At 36.9% G+C, this 18,539-nt stretch overlaps 2 protein-coding genes across 11 annotated transcripts in view; one reads left to right on the top strand and one right to left on the bottom strand.

The window, feature by feature from the left end:
• The window catches only part of LOC106177871 (uncharacterized), a 13,772-nt gene extending 7,001 nt beyond the window's left edge, over positions 1 to 6,771 (top strand). For all 3 annotated transcript variants that reach the window (XM_087006777.1, XM_013560781.2, XM_087006780.1), the window contains 5 exons: positions 764 to 847; positions 2,087 to 2,353; positions 2,745 to 2,907; positions 3,174 to 3,315; positions 3,622 to 6,771. In XM_087006777.1, coding sequence (XP_086862903.1) covers positions 764 to 847; positions 2,087 to 2,353; positions 2,745 to 2,907; positions 3,174 to 3,315; positions 3,622 to 5,256 — 2,291 coding nt within the window. In that variant the 3' untranslated portion in view covers positions 5,257 to 6,771. The remainder of the gene's footprint in view (positions 1 to 763; positions 848 to 2,086; positions 2,354 to 2,744; positions 2,908 to 3,173; positions 3,316 to 3,621) is intronic.
• Positions 6,772 to 7,459: 688 nt separating this feature from the next.
• LOC106177890 (GTP-binding protein Di-Ras2) overlaps positions 7,460 to 18,539 on the bottom strand; it is a 32,324-nt gene continuing 21,244 nt past the window's right edge. For 4 of the 8 annotated variants that reach the window (XM_087000741.1, XM_013560828.2, XM_013560827.2 and 1 more), the window contains exon 2: positions 7,460 to 10,314. In XM_087000741.1, the coding sequence (XP_086856867.1) occupies positions 9,682 to 10,314 (633 nt within the window). In that variant the 3' untranslated portion in view covers positions 7,460 to 9,681. Of the gene's footprint in view, positions 10,315 to 13,099; positions 13,540 to 13,847; positions 14,457 to 14,501; positions 15,146 to 16,875; positions 17,115 to 18,539 lie in introns of those variants that run through there. The other 4 variants (XM_013560826.2, XM_013560820.3, XM_087000742.1 and 1 more) reach the window with 4 other exon arrangements.

Below are 18,539 nucleotides of genomic sequence, written 5' to 3' on the forward strand. Positions count from 1 at the left end.
ATGAAATGCATAGCTTGTGAAATATTATTGCTCATCATTTATTAGTCAATTTGTTCCAAAGTTGAGAGAAAAGCGCAGCGGCTTTCACTTACTTGAATATATTTGATTTTCATCTGCACCTAAGTTCAGATAGAATATATCTTTATTTTGAATTTGGTAAATAGAGAAAATTACAATTTTACAAGGGATTGCTTCAGGAGTGATTTATCCTGATAGCATATATGATTGTAATTTTTTTAATTATTATGTTTTGATAGTTGTAAAGTTTGACCCCTTAAACTCAAGAAAAGAAAAGGTTGGATTAGTAGAATTGTTTTTGTATACATGTGTTTATCTATTGTACCTTTGTATGATATTTGTTTTGATGATAAAGATTTTAATTCTACTTTGCATTATTTGCTTCAAAGAATTCGGATAATTTCTGGTTTTCTTGTGGGGACAGGCATTACAAAACCGCTACAGTTTGTTTGAAACTTTTGTGTGCATTCATCAGAACAGTAGCAAACCTCCACAATAAATCCCATTGTTCGGACTCTCATAACATCTGAACTCTTTTCACGGTTTCCCCAACACTTCTTTTCTTCCATACAATAGTTCTGTGGTTTACTTTCAATAAGTAAGTTTGTTGTATATAACCTGTGCAACTAGAACCGCCACAGTATATATGACAGACCAGATGTTGTGAAACTCTGGATAACAAGTGTTAATTAAGTTTGAACTGATTGTTATTCAGTATAGATGGCTTTGAACCTGTTGTTTACAGGCCCTGCACTCCGCCCTGCTTCATCGCCAGATAAATCGCAGAAGCTGAAATCTGGGTTAGGAGCAAAGAGGCCGCACACCACAGGTAAGAAGAACATACTAGTATCAAGAAATAATTTTATTTCCCCAGTGCTTTTTCATAGTCATGTTGAGAAAAGACAAGGGCATCTTTTTCATGTCAGATTAGCAGGGACTACAATATTTTGGCAATTAAAATCTTGGAACTTAGGAAGAGAAAGGGTTGGTTGTGAGTTTCAAGATTTTAATCTTTTATTTATTAAAAAAGGTCTTCAAAAACTGACATTTTGATTAATGAGATTCCAAATAAAAAATGAAGTTAGGTGTAACTCAGAGAGATATATGTAGATACCAGTGTGACAGTTGTAATTCAAATAAAAATTTGTTATTAAACTTGAAATGCTAGTACATGTATGTGTCAATATTTGATTTTTCTAGAAAACTTCAAAAGGATTTTTTTAAAAACTATCCATAAATGTACACATGATTTTGTGCAGAAAGAATCATGTGTCATAGAGTGAAATCAGTCAAGTTTCTTAGTTTGCATGGTTGGAAGTTAAAAAGCACTGGACTTGACTATCTTATATCTTATGGTTAATTTTAGATAAGAGTAGACGATTGTGAAATTTATGCAAGAATATTATTACATAAAGAAATGTTTATACTCTCAATCACACCCCAAGTGTCCATCATGAATTGCTTGCTACTTTACATAATCAAATGTACATGTATATCTGATTTGAGAACAACAGTGTTTTTTGATGGTTTGTTATTGAAAACCATTTCAGAACCTTATTGTCCCTAAGCACCTTATTACTTACAGCTGAAATACCTGTATTGTTTGGTCATGTAAAGAGGTGGAGCTTTCACACGTGATATTTATATTATATGTTGATTGCAATTGAGAAGAGTGCTAGTATTTTGTAGTTCCACTTCTAAATCAGGAATAGTATTGTACATCCAACAAATCTAACATTTATTTACCATTATTAAGGGCCCTCAAATGTTTACTCAATTGCCAGTAGTGATAATCACGCATCTGTTTTATAAAAAGGGTATATCAAAGGAAATAAGATAAGAGATGAAGTATAATATCAAAGGAATGTGAATAAGCAAATTTGAACCCAGTTGATTAGATGTTCTAATTCTAACTAAAAACTAATCAGTAATAATACTAGTAAAAACATTTTTTATTTGATAGATTTCTTAGTAATACATTTTGATATTATTACTGAATTAACTTTTTGAAACCTTGACCTATTTTCACTGAATGAAAATTTAAGGAAAAAATTAATCATTATTTCAGGGTTGCATTCCCACAAACAAAAAAGTTTATCTGAGCCTTATATGACAATAAAAGTTGACCCAGAACTTTTAGAAAAAACAAAAAGCTACAAGAAGAAAACCAGCCAGATTCATGAACAGTTTTTACCTGAGAAGCATAGTTTGGCAGGTGGGGTATACGCACGTGGTGATGCTAGTGCACGTTTAGAACCACCATCCCAGTGGCTGACATTTGGGGGAGGAGCTACAGATGATGTCACGTCCTCTGGTGTGGTAGACGCATTTACAGGTGAGACAGGCATATTTTGATATGCGGCTATATACAAGCAACACTCTCCCCTCCCCCCCCCCCCCACCCCCTACACAGCCATGATTACCTACCACTAGAAATGAAATTTGAAGATGAAATTTTTGTATTAAACTTTTGAATTAAAAGTCATTTATATTTTAGGTGACAGTCATTTTAAAAATCTTCATTTACCTTTATTAAAAAATTTTGAGTTTAGAAGCTTGGGTGGGTGGGGTTAAACAATCATCACTATGATTAATTTATGTTTATTAAATATGTTTTTGAAAATGCACACAAATATGCATTATGTAAACTTTATACTAGTAGTACATATTCTTAGTACATGGAGTTGTATAAGAAATGGATTATTGTGTCTTTTATTTCTTTTTAGCTATGAAGAAAAAAGACGATTACTACAATATAGAGGGAGACACAGGCAACAGGGTGGCAATGCAGCTCAAGAAAGGGGAGAAAATAAGAGTTGGAAGGAATGGAGAAATACTCTCCTACAACTTAAAGATTTCCAAAAATAAAGTACAAATGGATGAGAAAAAGTAATTGTGCATTTATTATTATTATTATTATTTTAAATTCTGTTTTTTTCCATTGTTTGGTGATTTAAACAAAAAGATATCGATACTATATTAAGAATAGATTTCATGATGAAATAATGGTGAATTTAAGAAAATAATTATAAGTAAAGTTTAAGTTTAAAATGTATTCCTTGCAGCAGTATCTCTTAGACAAATTGAATGGTTATATAACATCACTATACTGTAAGGTGTCCTGCCCTAATGAGAAACACATTTGAATCATTTAGAAATCTTATGGCTGAAGCTCAAGATGCCCTGGTCACCACACAGCAGCTTGGTCCACCCCCTCTGTCCTGGGATGGTCAGATACAGTACCCAGGGACCAAGGTCATTGAGCCCAGGAAACCTAAGAATGAGGGACCAAAACCTGTGAGTACTGTTTTATTGTAAATGGTCACATATTTTGATATTAGGTGTAATATGTGTCTTACTTATTATTTTTCTAGAGGTTAAAACATGTTGTGAATGTCAGAAAAATTGTACCTGTGAATATGTTTAGCATTTATAAATAGGATTTTTTAAAATGTTTGATTCAGTACTCATCTTATAATTAGTAGGTTTTTCATTGTTAATCGTGACATAAGATGATATGCTCAAAAAAGAAACAAAAATACACCCAAAATTATGCTGGATCACAGATAGATTCAAAAAAAATTTTTTTACTGACTATTTCAGAGCCTGTGTGAAAACCATCCAGTCGTGTTCCAAAAGTTGCTGTCTGATGAACCACTGCGGAAACCACCAGTTGTAAGAAAACATGGATTCCAAGTGCAGCGTCGCAGCAAGAGCAGAACAGGCATGGATGGTGCAGAGAGAGAGAACATCACAGACATTGCAATAGACAGTAGAAAGAAGGAGGAGGAGGAACGGATCAAGGGTCTTGTGTTAGATGACATCATAAAGATTAAAACTCAAAGATCACCTAGAACACCTAGGAACTTGCCTTTTCAAATTCATTTGGAGTCAAGAAATAATGGTGCAGAATCAGATGAAGGTGGAGAAGAGGATGGAGAAAGGCAGGACGATGGAGAGCACTCTCCAAAATCACATGGAGCTAGAAATGGAAGTCCACAGAGTCGTAGAGGTGCAGGCAGGAGTCCAAGTCCCCCTAATTACAGAACTGCAGGGAGAAGCCCTAGTCCTACTCATGGAAATAGAAGCCCAAGCCCCTATGGGCGAGATTTCCGAAGCCCAAGCAAACTTAGCATGGCAGATTCATCGTGGAGTGATGCACGTGCAATACGACCCAGCACAGCCATGTCTGCATTCAGTGGACCGCCAGATCCAAATCTCAGGATATTCACCCCAGCTGCTGAGAAGAGAGCTGAAACTAGGGCTAAATCTCGACTGTCCACTCCTGCAAGTAACAGCCGGGTAAGGACACCTCAGTCCATCAGACCTCGCCCTGGGCAGCCCTTGCACAAATCAGGAGCAGCAGCCGGAGCGAGTATCAGTTCCCATGGTCAGAGAGGTGACCCAGAATATATTCAAATTACACAACAGATTAATGTGTCTGGTAGTAAGCCATCAGACCCTACCACCCTCCGCAGCCTGCAAACTGGGGTCACCCCTGTTAAGGAACACACAAGTCAGTATGATGAGTATGCACATATCAGGAATTATAGACTATTGAATGAAGGGTTCTCCCCTGTCAACACTCCTGCCTCATCTGATATGGGTAGTCACCATAAATATGATGTCAACATCCCCTCTGGCGACAGCGGATCGATGTCCGACATTAACTCAATTTCTGATGACTTCGGTGATAGGGGTCTACATGTTACAATACAGGAGCCTATATCTGAAGAAGGTAGTGGGCAAAATACTGAAAGGGATTTTGATGATGGAATGCAAAGTGACATTGATGATAGTTTTCATAAACATTTTCATGATGAAGTTACCCTGGATCCCGAAATGGATAGTGCTGCCTCCATGTTGGATGATGCTGGATTGGAGTCACCTGCTGCAAATGATAGAGCAGACGACAGTTCTAGCCATCTTGAAAATGGAAGCAATATGCAATCAGACGAAGAGGACTCTGTCTCATTAACAGAAGAAGAAATGCCAAAAGTGACAGCAGTGTCTCTAAAAACCAAAGAACTTATAAAAGAAGTTACCAGAGATCCCATAGAAAACCCACCTGAAGTGACAGAGATTATTGCCAAGGCAACAAAGCCAGTCCCCCCAGAGCCTGTGCCCCCTGCTGAAGAGTTGAAATCACTGAGGGAGCAAATTAAAAGTGACTTGCAGGTGGTACAGCAAGATGCACAGAGAGATATACAAGATTTATATCTAAAGCATGAGAAGTGATATGCATATGTTATATATGGTATTTCATTTTTTTTCCTTAGCCAGCATTTCTATGCAATTTTGATTTAAGATAAAATGTGATACATGAACCAGTACATCTGTTTAGTATAATGGAAATATATATATATATATATATATATATATATATATATATATCGAATGGGTAGAATGCAAGCTACAGCAACACCAATCCCTTTTTATACTTTAGCTTTATTGATACTCTACAATTAGACTATACCTGTAACAGTCAATGTACTTTAGCATTGATAAAAAAGTTTTATTTTATATGTGTTTATTGTAATGTAACTATGCCATTTTATATCTAGCTAGAGTTGATAACAAATAACAAACTGCTTTTTAAAGAGTAGACCATATTATTTTTGTATCAGACTTGTCTCAAAAGTGGAGTTCAGAACTATGCAAACTTAAACCATGAGCAGTCTAACTGGAGTATTTAGATTACTTAGCCAAATTTTTGGTCTAAAAGTTAAGACAATAGCGCAGTCCAAACTTATTTTGTGAGACTGATTCCAGTGACTTTTTTTTAATGGTTTTATGTGTCTGAGATTCCTAATATCAGTGGCAGTATTATCCATTGAATAAATTGTGATATATTTACTGTCTAGCCCATCGTTGTTGAAGTGACCTGACAGAAATTGAAATTAACACTAACCAGTACATATATGAGTCTTGTACAATGTCTTTTTCTATTCAAATGAGTTATTGCAGTAATTGTAATGCTGTATTCATATCCCAGCTTTGTTTTTTTTTCCTGAAGTGTTGTCATCTGTAGTGAGTGTAGCTTAGTCACTTGTTGTTTATATGTTGTTGTTTATTTTTAATATTTTTTGATTTACTGGTGTAACTTAACCTGATTGTAATGTACCAGTTTCACAGGAATGGTAGTCCTACATGTAGGAATGTAAGTCCAGGGTCCCATATGATTAGTACAGGTAAAGGTACGTTGGAATATTGGGGTTAGTATGTTGGACGAATGTCACCTGTACAAAGTAATGGGGAAGAGACTACAAATCCTAGCCGTCTACCATTCCTGTCACACCGGTCTGTATTTTTGTATGCTACATGTATGTCTGGCATTGCTTGCTCTATACTCTGTTCATTTTGATTTTTAACGTTTAGGCCCTTGTTATGTTTAATTTAATGTTTTATTTCCTGTTATGATCTTGATGAAAGTCAAGAGTTCCGCAAAGCTTTTAATATCTTGATATATCCTGTTATGATCTCGAGAACAGATCAAAACAGGACGCTTTCGTGTGACATAATGGAGATGTGGAGACATCATTATTTCAGCATTATTGTACGAAAAGGAAATTGTGTTTAATTGGAGGTAAACAAGCTCTTCAAAAAGGATATTCTATGTACGTCATCGGTACCAATTTTCCTCTGATTATTTCTCATTGGTATCGCGAATCATGCTTATCGTGCCCACGCACAAACCAACTATTTTTGTATGAGAAATATACAGTAATAAAAGTGGTAAGAATAAGATTTAACAAGGTCTGCCTTTTTGTCATGATCTCCCATCGTCGAAGTCGTCATCATCGCCATAGTTTCCTTTTCCACGTCTTGATAGATAAGACAGCCGCCACGTCTTCTGTCATTGACATATAATGGTATTTTCCGATAAAATTTCCACAGACATTTTTTTTAAGTTCTCATGTTCTGAATTTTACCGTCAAGATTAAAATTAATCAGTCTTTAATCCTCACTACGAAAGTGGCTCAAAAAACTATAAACCTATAATTAAGGAACCGGTTGTTGATCGCAATTCTGTGAACTGTTTTGGATAAGATGTGCCATGGTGATTAATGGGAAGAGTTGAAATTTCCAGGAAAAATGGATTTTGCTACTGTTTGTTTACATTATTTGCGCGTCTTAAAAAACTTGCGAGGTAGGTTGACACGATTGCAGTAGAGGCGATAAACTATTGAGAGCCAACGCAATGGGCCGTTCCGATCAATCTCTGGTAACGATTTGTTCATGAAACAACATGTTAATGCAATAATGGTGGCTAAAGATATTGTATTACCTCACCAGAATTTGTTTTCATTTTGCGTCAGAAATAATAGATCAAATCTCTCATTAGAGCCCTTTAATGAAGTGCTACTTCCAAGAGAATGATATATTGCTAATTGTGATAGTCAAAACAACTTAAACAATGACTAAAACTTGACGCTTTGTAAATCGAATATCAATTTATTTCTGTACTTAACATACAAAATTCGCCATGTACGATAATTTTTGACAAAAAATACAACATGGATAACGCAAAACAAAGAAAAAATGCACGGCATTTCAGATTCGTGCTTAAAAACATACTACAATGAAAATAGGAAATGGTTTGGCATTTAAGACATGACAATAATAATATCGTTCTTTTTTTACTTAATTGATTTCTGGTAGTTTTCAAAACAATCTTTACACGACAATAAGGCTGACAGTAACACTTGAACTAAGGGTTTTCGGGGAAAAAACTTTGTTACACGCGATTTCAGTTTCTTTATATAAGACAAGCATATAACTCAATCGCTATTGAATGATACATCAAATATGTTACTATTAGAATATAGTCATATGATAATAGTAGAATCGGTGCATAGATAATCTGGCCTAGCTTAAAACGGCTTTAAACCCATCCATCTCTTAGATGGCATTTTCAGTTTTTGTAGCAATTATCTCTGCTGTAATACGTTTGGAGTTAAATCATGTGGGACAGATTACAAAGACGACTGTGACTTCCACATACATACATACATACACAGCACATAATATGTATTAACATTTACTCCTTACAATAACATTATGCTTATTTGTATTTTAAGGCCCAAGCGACCTGCACTTGGCGACAAATTAAATATCTTGATTAATTGCACTTTTTGCAATCCAATGTTAATGTTGAAACCATAGCAATAACGTCAAGATATTGTGATTAAATGTCCTACCTCCAACATTTGTAGTGGATTACATGTGAAATTATTTAACAAGAACCGCTTTTAATAATCCAGTGTCTACACTGTGAACAACATTTAGTTATAACTGTCTAGATAACAAAACATCGTATTTCAATATTTAAAAATAGACCGGATATAGTTATCTATTGGCTTTCTCAAGCAATGTCGACTTGTAAATATACCTCCTTTTCTGCACACACAGACACGCAAATACCTGTTTTATCATTAATAACACAAAAATTCCTTTGTTTTATCATAGCCATAAGCAAAAGGAGTATGTTCAAAGCAAATACTACAATCAAGCATATTGCAGCTTGTTCACATTGCCCGTGGTAAGACAAGCTGTCGCATTGATTTGAGGTTTTTGCTCGCTCGTTGCTTGCGATACCCTCGTAATCCGAGGCTTTCCCCGAATAAAGAGATTCACGTAGGAGTTTGATGTATAGACTTCGAGTCACATCAATGTCAATTAAATTCAGAGAGAAATTTGATCTCGTTGATTCGGTATATGACGAGCAACAGTTTTTTATAAATCATTGATATGTACAAATGATACTAGCCTCTCTTTTATAGGGATTTTCAAGGAGCTTGTTTTACCGCTGTTTTAGACTTCTGCCCTTTGCATTTAAAAGATGTGTGTTCGAAATAGACATGTTTTATGTTTTTCTGTAACTGCCTTAGTGATGTTACGTGTATCTACATTATAAGCTACATATTATGTATATTCAACTTTGGTAATAGGCACGATGAAGTTGAGTATATGCCTACCATGAAAAACAAATTCGACGTTGGTTTGTGAATAATATGGAAACGGATTTACAAAGGAAACCTAACTGGAAATAATTTAAAGATCGCTGTATGAAATGTGCACAGTTGTAAAAAAACTACATAAAAACCTGTATTTTATACTTCTAATTGTATAAGTGTTTCATTCCCTCTAAAATTTTTCCCACGAGCGTTGGATGGTATGCAGCTTAACGCACATGTGCATGCAGCCCACGGTTTTGAAGAGCGACCTTGGGAACGTTAACAAAACCAACCAGCTTTGGGTAACCGGCGATCGATAACTGAATTGGAGTGCTACAAAATAGGACTGAGCCTGACGTACTTATTGCCAAGAGGCCTTCGGTTATAGGAAAACCCTAAGCCTGGGAATGCTACAAATTATACGGCGATGATCGATGGTTGCTGACCATAATACAAAAAGGAAAAAAGGGTGCTCAGAGTCTGTGGTGCCTAAAAATGGATGGATTTCTTTGTAAAGACCGATCTGAAAATCATTGATGACAATCGGGACATGTTCCATTTTCTATCAGCACCAAATATTGATGCAAATTCACACCATTTTCGTTTGGTCGTTCGAAACGGCACTCTGTCCGCTTCATGGCTCCACAGCTCACAAAAACAGTTCGAATCTGCATTATCTAAGTCACAGCTATCACACAACCGCTTATCACATTATCGTACATTTCCCCTTCAGTTTTTCCTTTCGTTTCTGTGATTTTGTTTTCTTTGTGTCGAGCGGCGTGAGGCTCATTGCTCGCCTGGTCTCCATTTGAAGCAACTCCTGGAACAGTTCTTTCACGTTGTGGTTCGTTTTGGCAGATGTCTCCATGTAATGGCAATTCCAGGCCCTAGCGAGAGTCTGCCCCTCTGCCTGAGGTAGCTCTCTGTAAGACTCATCACATTTGTTGCCAACTAGCATTATTGGGACGTTTTCAAGATCTCCTTTAATTTCCCTGATTTCGTTGTAAATCGGTTTAAGTTCTTCCAGGCTTTGCCTACTCGTTATTGAGAAGACCAATATAAAAGCGTGTCCCTTGTTAATATTAAGTCTCTGCATGGCCGGGAATTGATGGCTGCCCGTTGTATCTGTAATCTGTAATGTACAGACTTGCTTATTGCAACTGATCACTTCGCGGTATGTGTCCTCAATAGTTGGAATGTAACTCTCCCGGAATGTACCCCGTACGAATCGTAAGACTAAGGAGCTCTTGCCCACGCCGCCTGCGCCGAAGACGGCCACACGGTAGTCATTGCTTTGTTCCGGCATTACTCGAAGACGGAGGGATGTATCCGGGTCACTCTAAAAAGAGAAAACGAAAAACAATGCAATTGGCGACATCGTAAAAAATTAAAAACAAAAAGACATTTTCAACGCACAGGATGACTTTCTGGCTTGGTAGAGTCTTTATTATTTCGAGAGCCAAAACTTCTGTGATGTGGCATACATCACACCAAAATGCCGTATCAGTATATGTCCCCAAATGGAATACCACTAGTTTATACAATTCATATTTTTTCCTCAAATATTGTATTTCGACAAATAAGTGAAATGGTTGTGGCCAATATTGCATACATGTAGTATATATCAATTGTCAATTGTTTTGGGAGAAACGATATTTCACAGGGACTTATACACAAAAGACATGAGTGGGTTTTTCAAACAGCACAAAACAATGACGGCATTTTTGGTAAAATAATGCAGTTGTGTTTATTGATTTTGGATCCAGTTTTGTATCATATCACGCAGAACGGGCGCTTTATAGACGATAGAAGATTAATGACTTGTAGATAATATGGACTAATACGGATAGTGTCTGAATCAAAAGACCATGACAATTCGCGCTCAGTTTAATGGAATTTTCAAAGCAATCCCCGTTTTCGGTTTATTCTGCGTTTCTGTGTGAAAGCGCCATTGTCATCATTCTACCTTTTTCACACACGCAAACACATATATACGCAACACATACAGGCTAAAAACCAACGGCAATTTAACAGCTTCGTTATCAGAACATATATTTAAGAAATTTGTACAACACTCTGAGAAACCGCGGCAATACAATGTATCAGAAGTATCCAAAACCTTTTCTAGCAGGTTCCACCCATTTTTGGATTCGATTTGTGAAACTGTAAGTGTAAATCATTTCTCCTATTCGAAATTTACAAAAATGGGTATCTTCATATTACTTGATGCACACGTGATTCTTAGGAAATTTAAGTTAACAGACTAAAATCTTGTTCCCATTTTTTATGCAGAGCACTGTACATGTGACTCTCCGCCGGTTTAGGAAAAGTAAGATTACGAATAACAAAAATTGCCTATCATTTATTAGACCCCGTTCTCATACCTATATTGATCAAGCAGGGCTGACCCATCTCCGAGGGGTGTCTCGCTAAATTGCATTCAATTTAAGCGGCTCTGATGTCTGGTACGCCCACTGAAGCTGTTAGGGGGTAATTATCGCAGATATTTAACAGCTTCAGTAGGTGTGCCAGACATCTAAGCCCCTTAAGCTAAATGCAATTTAGCAAGAATCCCCTTGGAGGTGGGTCGACCCTGCTAGTTCGATTTAGGTATGGTTATTCAGTAGTTTTTACCACAGTTCACAAAATCTGAGAATACATCGTACATGTACTTTGGACAATCAATACCCTCGACGCGTCTAACTAGGTTACTAAGTCGACTCAGCCTACTCCATTTGATTGATTACACACAATGACCAAGAATTGCATGATTCTGTGTTATATACAGTATAAACCCATATACATGTACCACTATAATTTAAAAACCAATATAAATCATATACCAGCCACAAGATGACCGGTTTTGCCCTTTAACTATACTCAGTCAACCGTTAAGCGAGTTTGGGCTTTTCAAATAACCATCATGTTATATTAGAAATTAACCAAAACTCTCCATCAAGCACGTAGGTTTATAATGATACATTGTAAGAGATGGGCATGGATGAAGACAAATAACAGGAAAATCCGTTTGGAAAGAGCATCTTATCATGAATAAAATTAAGATTGCATTGGACATTAATGAAAAGCAAAATACGTTTCGGGGAGTTTCTAATGCCAACGATTCGTGACGTTGTAAGGGAATTACCGACCCACTGAGACGTTTGTGAGCAATGTACAGTGTGACATTTTCCTCTTCACAGCATATATCCAAACATCGTGACTGTAACCACTGACGTGTTCCTCACACGATTGTTCTACTTCATAGACATTTACCACTGTGCGTCATAAAGCACGTGTGCGTGCTCCTCTTGGCTGTCTAGTCCGTTCCGCCGACAAAAATTGGTTTAAGTTGTAGTTACAGTTACAGCTATGTTTCACTACGAATGTGAAAGACCACTGACTTCATAAACTTAGAATTACCTGTTACATGTAATTGTTTAAACAACAATTTTTACGTGTTAGCCCCTTCCTCTTTTGTGTATGTGTAAGTGTATATTAGGTTAGCCTAAAGAGAAAGAGACCCCAGATACAAATGCAAATATCAGTATCTCACAAGGAACACCAACAACTTGAAGGGTCTAGGCTACTTATTTTTTCGTTATCTGTTATCAACTATTCTATGATGGCGTAACTGACAAGTAGAAGGTTATTTGTCAAAGCACAGGAACCAGCAGGCTCCAAGGAATGGATGGCTCTAAAATACGTCTCTGCAGCCCATAACCAAACTTGGAATATTTTGATCAGGAAAATATAAAAAAACAATTGACGTGAAGTGCAAAATTACTCTGCCTGAACAATTCCAGTGAGACTCCCATTGATTTTTCATCACTATAGACTACAATGTCTAGACAGGAAAACAAAATTAAAACATTTTAGTAGTTCTACGCTTACTTGTGCCGTTGTATGCCATAAATAGCTGCGCAATAAATCACCTCGAACATCGTGCAGAATCGAAATGATTGAAGTACGCACGCAGCGTCTTTATTGCAAAACGTCCGTTGAAAACCGACTAACAGTCAATCTTTGACTCTGGCGTCTTGGCAAACATTAGTAATCACAATATATATATATTTTACAGACATATTTTGGCAGCATATAGAACAAATACATGAGGAAACGCTCACCTGGTATGAATATATTTTCCAATGCCTGAGCTAGCGGTACTGCACAGCTGATTTCTTTTTAACTTAATTTAAGTTGATCTTTTTTTCCTATCCTTTTAACCGTTATTTTACAGTCTTAACTGTCTGCAAGTGGAAACTGCGTTGAAATATCTTTGCCTTAAGCATGCACCAGCGAGCATATTTATAGGTAACGGTGAGCAATTGTCAACAGATAAATTAAAATTCCTTCCTCCATTATCGACTTAAATTCGTTTATTAAGGGTGCAGCATATTGACGAAGTTAGCTGTATTCCTATGGGCTGAAATTAATTTACCAGTAGGAAGGTAATTAGCACCTGGAAGTAACCAGGGTTAATCATCATACACGGAAGTTTTGTTACTAAGCAGACTTGGTGACATACTGTATATTTGGCAGAATCCAGGGACAATTAAGTTCACTTATTATTCACACAAGAAAAAAAACAGGCCAAAAACTCATCTCTCTCTCTCTCTCTCTCTCTCTCTCTGTGTGTGTGTGTGTGTGTGTGTGTGTGTGTGTGGCTGCTCTACGAAAACTATACACGGTGCTCTTGCAATTGCCTATTACATGTACTACTACACAGATTCAGAATAGTCGAAACTGGAGTACTCATTACTCTAAGTGTTGGCCCCCCATCGAAATATATGTCAAATAATTATCTAATAGATACAGATGCCCTAAACAAATATTTTTTTCATCTAAACAGTCCAAAAAAACCTTTGCGCTTACGTATTCGGTTGATCAATTTGCTTGCTGGAATGTTCGACTGCATGAATGCACCCACCTGGTCCATCATTCTACTACTTCGTCTAATCTAATAATTTTAGAATTTATAAGATTAACTTGCAATAAATTGATTGTAACATTTAGAATATTGCCACTGGGTTAATCAGCACAGCATAGTGAAGATTACTACTGAAAATAGCTTTTTAGACTCTAGAACTAGTTTGAGGTTGTGAATTAATCATACGTGTACTGGCCTTTAGACCGCAATTCCAAAGGGGGTTCTTTTCCTAAAAAAAGTGGATCCCTTTATCCTCATAAATGACTCAATTATCACTGAAAATAGCAGAGATTATGAATCCAATTTTTATTCAGAGTGAACCTTTTTCCGACCAAAAAGGCGTTTCAATCGAACCCCCCAAATCGAACCCTCAAATTCCGCAGGACTACCGTCTCCGAGTGTTATCAAAATAGTTACATGCAACTCCTTCTGGACGGAGTATGCCTGTCAAACCCGTGACATTTTAAATGAAATGCTGCAAAAACATAAAAAGGCCAAATGATACCAAGCACTGCCGTATCTTCACACTATTATGATGCAACTCATTATCCTAAATTTATCTTAAACCAATGCCTCTTCTCAAGCAAGCCATAACTTACCATGTTTGCAAGAATTTTTTCAACGCAGAAATGCAAGCCAACGGACTCCGAGCATCTATAGCAGAATAATAGAAATCGTCCTCCGCCCTTGTCGAGTTAAGTTGCCCACGCATGAAGCCAATCAAGAGGTTGGAAAATACCCGTATACTGGTCGCCTTACCGTGCTATAGAACTGTATATGATTTATAAGGTGACGATATCATACTGGGCATTCAGTATCAAGGTGTTATTTAATCAATGCCCTGCCCTCCCAAGGGGAAAGGCAGCTGCCATTCTTCGTGTATTAAAACTGGGGTTTTCATGACATTAACAGTTGTATTTATTAAGCGTTTGTTTTCGTGTACAAAATAATGATTCTCTTTACTGGGAAGTTTCTTGGAACATTGCCTTTGAAAAAAAAGCGTGAGTTTTGAATGATAGATTTGACCTAGAAGTGGGAAAGAGAATCAAAGGCATCCTATGGCGTTTTGCATTATTCTTTATTGTTTCAATCGTTCTCTTAAAAGGAAAGTATGTTCAGCCGCGGGAGTTAAGCGATTGCTTACACTGGTGCCATTGTTTGTTGGATGTATCACATATTTCTTATCAACAGTACCACGTAGGCACTTTTATGTGCTTGAGAAATTGTCACAATTTAAGTCCTGTCCATCGACTTCAGGAAATAACACGTGTGACTAGAATAACAACAGATCCAATGCGCTTAAGGAGCTTGGATTTTTATGAGAACAAAAGGTTTTACATACTTTATGGAATACCTATCATTCTCATGTGATGATCAAAGCAATCTGGTTTGTTGCATTGATGCTTTACTCCATGAAATTTATTCGATATTTCAAAATAATTCTACGCTGCACTAGATCTTGAACAAATCTAACTGATAATGCTTGCTGAATAGGAACTTTCTTCATAAAAAAAAAAAAAACTCGAGGACTGCGCACTAATGCTACGGTGATCCAATTGGACAGGTTTGAAGAACAATAATTGTTCAACAGCAAATGAATAATTCACTTTATAGTCCATGAACTAGAGTCCTATTTTCACAGATAAAAGCAAACTGCATCAATTTCATTCCACATCCGTAACGCTATGGCCAATTAATTTTGTCTTTTTACTAACTATATGCTTCGGCACGCGGCGGGTTCAATAGCATTAGCATTGTTACCAGTGAAATGATATATTGATAGAACTATATAGTTCAAATTAATGCTTCGTGCTCTTGCACTAACAACCCGGTATCAGTTAAATGAACACAAACTGGATGAAGACAAGGAGAAAGAAACACCTTGACGATTTTCACGTCAGAACACGCGTGACCTAAAATGAGCTCTTGTTAGGCTAAGTAAAAAACCACAAATTCCAATTAAAAAAAGCGACGAGAATATGCCATTACTAATGTGGTGCCGAGTCGAAGCACATTACCTAAAACGCTGCACGAAATAAAGGATATAAATTCTTTCACACGGAAAATATTGCAAAAATGCGAGGGTTTCGATCGATTATTCATATAAAATGGCTACATGCTTACACCCCCTTCTCTTTCTCTGGCAATACTTCACAATTACCTGGAAATGTCCTAGGTCTTTGCGGCTTTACACGATGTATGCAGTGCATATTTACACGCAAGGACCTAGCTCCATTAAAATTACACCCAAATACAAAATATTATTGAATCCACCGACTTTAAAAATCAACTGAAACATTTCACTGTGCCAGACAACATATCATCTACATTTATATGTGTATATGACGAAACTTACTGGGGAAGACGACCGTTGTCAAGCGTATGTTCAAAATGGCACGAGGACTTAATCTTCGTTTAAAATCTCCTGCTGAATACAAGGGTGTAATACAAGTGTGTTGGGCAAACGGAAACACTTCCAGATAAAGTGTTGGCACAAAGTGTGTCTCGGGGAAGTGTTGGCACAAATGAATTCACCAAAACAGTGTCCGTTGATATTTTCGATACCTTTCGAAACTTTTTTTAAACGAAGATCACTGTCATCTGCGCACTTGGTATGCACACACAGAAACAATGTGTAATAATACATATTTCCCATCAATCATAAACCTCACTATATTTTCACCCACAAATCAGCCCATTCACGTGATTAGGAGAAGGGCAATGCAGACCCCGTAAGCCCACACTTAAGTTCCACAACAAGTTTACTTGGAATCAGCATTGGCAGATGTAGTGATATCAATAGCCCAGTTACGCACAGCGGTGCCTCAAGATCTTTGTAAAATCCCAATGTAACATTGCGTAAGAAAGGGCACTTACCTTGCGTACGTGAATTCCTACTGGAGCTTAAGTGCTATGAGTTTGGTCAATTGGCTAGATTTAATGTAAATGTACAGGGTAAACTGTTTTACTTACCTTACAAGCACGTGAGCTAAGCCTTTGTTTCTAACTACACAGCTGCCAGTCAGTTTAAGATCTCTTTGCATTTATCACAAGACGCATCGGCAAAGCTTAAGTCTCAAAAGAAAAGGGCTGATACCCAGTGCTGCTCTACAAACGTCATTTATAATAAGTGACGTATTTTTTGTCTCTTTGTGTATCAAAATTAATATTTTTCGCGGAAGCACGGCACTACGACATTTACATTTTGTGCCAATTAAGAACAGGCATGGATTAAAAGGATAAAAGATAATGATCTCAGTTTGTACCATCAACCAAACGAAATTAACATTCATCCCATGGTGTTGTAGGATTGTTTTCTACCTACGAGCTGATAGTCACTAAAACAGTATTAATAACCCTACGTCACTAATATCTATAGAAAGAAACAAAAATGCCAAGCTGCATTAATTAATTTGAATAAAGGTTCGCTTTCTAGTAAATACATTCTAAGTAAATGCAGGGTTTTTCTACACCATCGTGCTCTTAACAAAAGAGACAGTTAAGAGAGGCGAAACAACAACCCTCTGAAAAATGAACAAGCGGAGTAAATTAGAAAGAGGCAAATTTTGTTGACAAAGTATGTTGACAATCGCATGCTCTTTAAAGCGCAGCGTGCTAATGGGAGAACACCGTGTGTCGCAGAGCGTGGAAGGTATGCCATTATCTTTATGTGTTGAATATACTCGTTGACAGTCACCAAACAGTTATGGTTACTTTACAGTGAAGACCATATAAAGTATCACTATTTTAGGGAAAAATAACGTAAGCGGTGCTATCTACCAACTGGGACAGCTTGACAAGCCTGGGTCTGGTTTCACAAAGACACAAGAGATCAAAAGCCTGTCTTAATTCTAAGACCAAAATTTTAGTCTACTTGGGCCTCAGCTGAATAAGTAATGGTACATGTACAGTTCAATAACATAGCGAACCTCTTTATAAACAAAAATAAAATGCTATACTGCTTCAGACTTCTGGCGATTCATCTTGATTTGAAATAGACCAAAATCTTGGTCAACGAGGCAATGACCAAGCTTCAAATCAGATATTTGTGAGTCTTGTCCAACACGACTGCGCATTCTATCAAAAATTCAACTTAAAACTCCGACAAAAAAATGAAAATGAAACATGTAAAGCGTAGGATTAATAAACCTCCCAGCCTGAGTTTTCAGAGTCCATAAGTAACTCACCTTTATCAACAATGAAACGGGGGCAGATAGCGAATAGCAGATGGGTGAAAGTCCCAAAAAGTGCTCTGGGAATCAAGGTAGCACTGTCTCGCTTCAAGTCAGGAAAGACTTCACCTTGCAAATGAATATTTCTCTCCAATTCCACCCTGATGTGAAGTTGGGATGAGTTAGGCATAACGTAAGCATTTATAGGTTTTTATAAAGTCAGGCCGCATAACATAGCACAATGCCGTTAAAAAGCGCCACGAGTGGTTAGCGAAAGTGTGAAGATAAATTACTACAGCCACTGATTGATTTCCTTAATATAGCTTTTTTCCTAAGAAAGCTTACTTTATTTCAAACAAGTGTAAAAAAATAATTTACACGTCGTTAGAGATTAACGGCTGTTTGAAGGTTAATTGATAGATCCACTGATTGGCATTGATATTGCCTTGATTTGGCTTTTTTCCC

The sequence above is a fragment of the Lingula anatina genome, chromosome 1, assembly GCF_051362555.1.
Source record: "Lingula anatina isolate TDL-2025a chromosome 1, LinAna3.0, whole genome shotgun sequence".
Classification (NCBI taxonomy): domain Eukaryota; kingdom Metazoa; phylum Brachiopoda; class Lingulata; order Lingulida; family Lingulidae; genus Lingula; species Lingula anatina.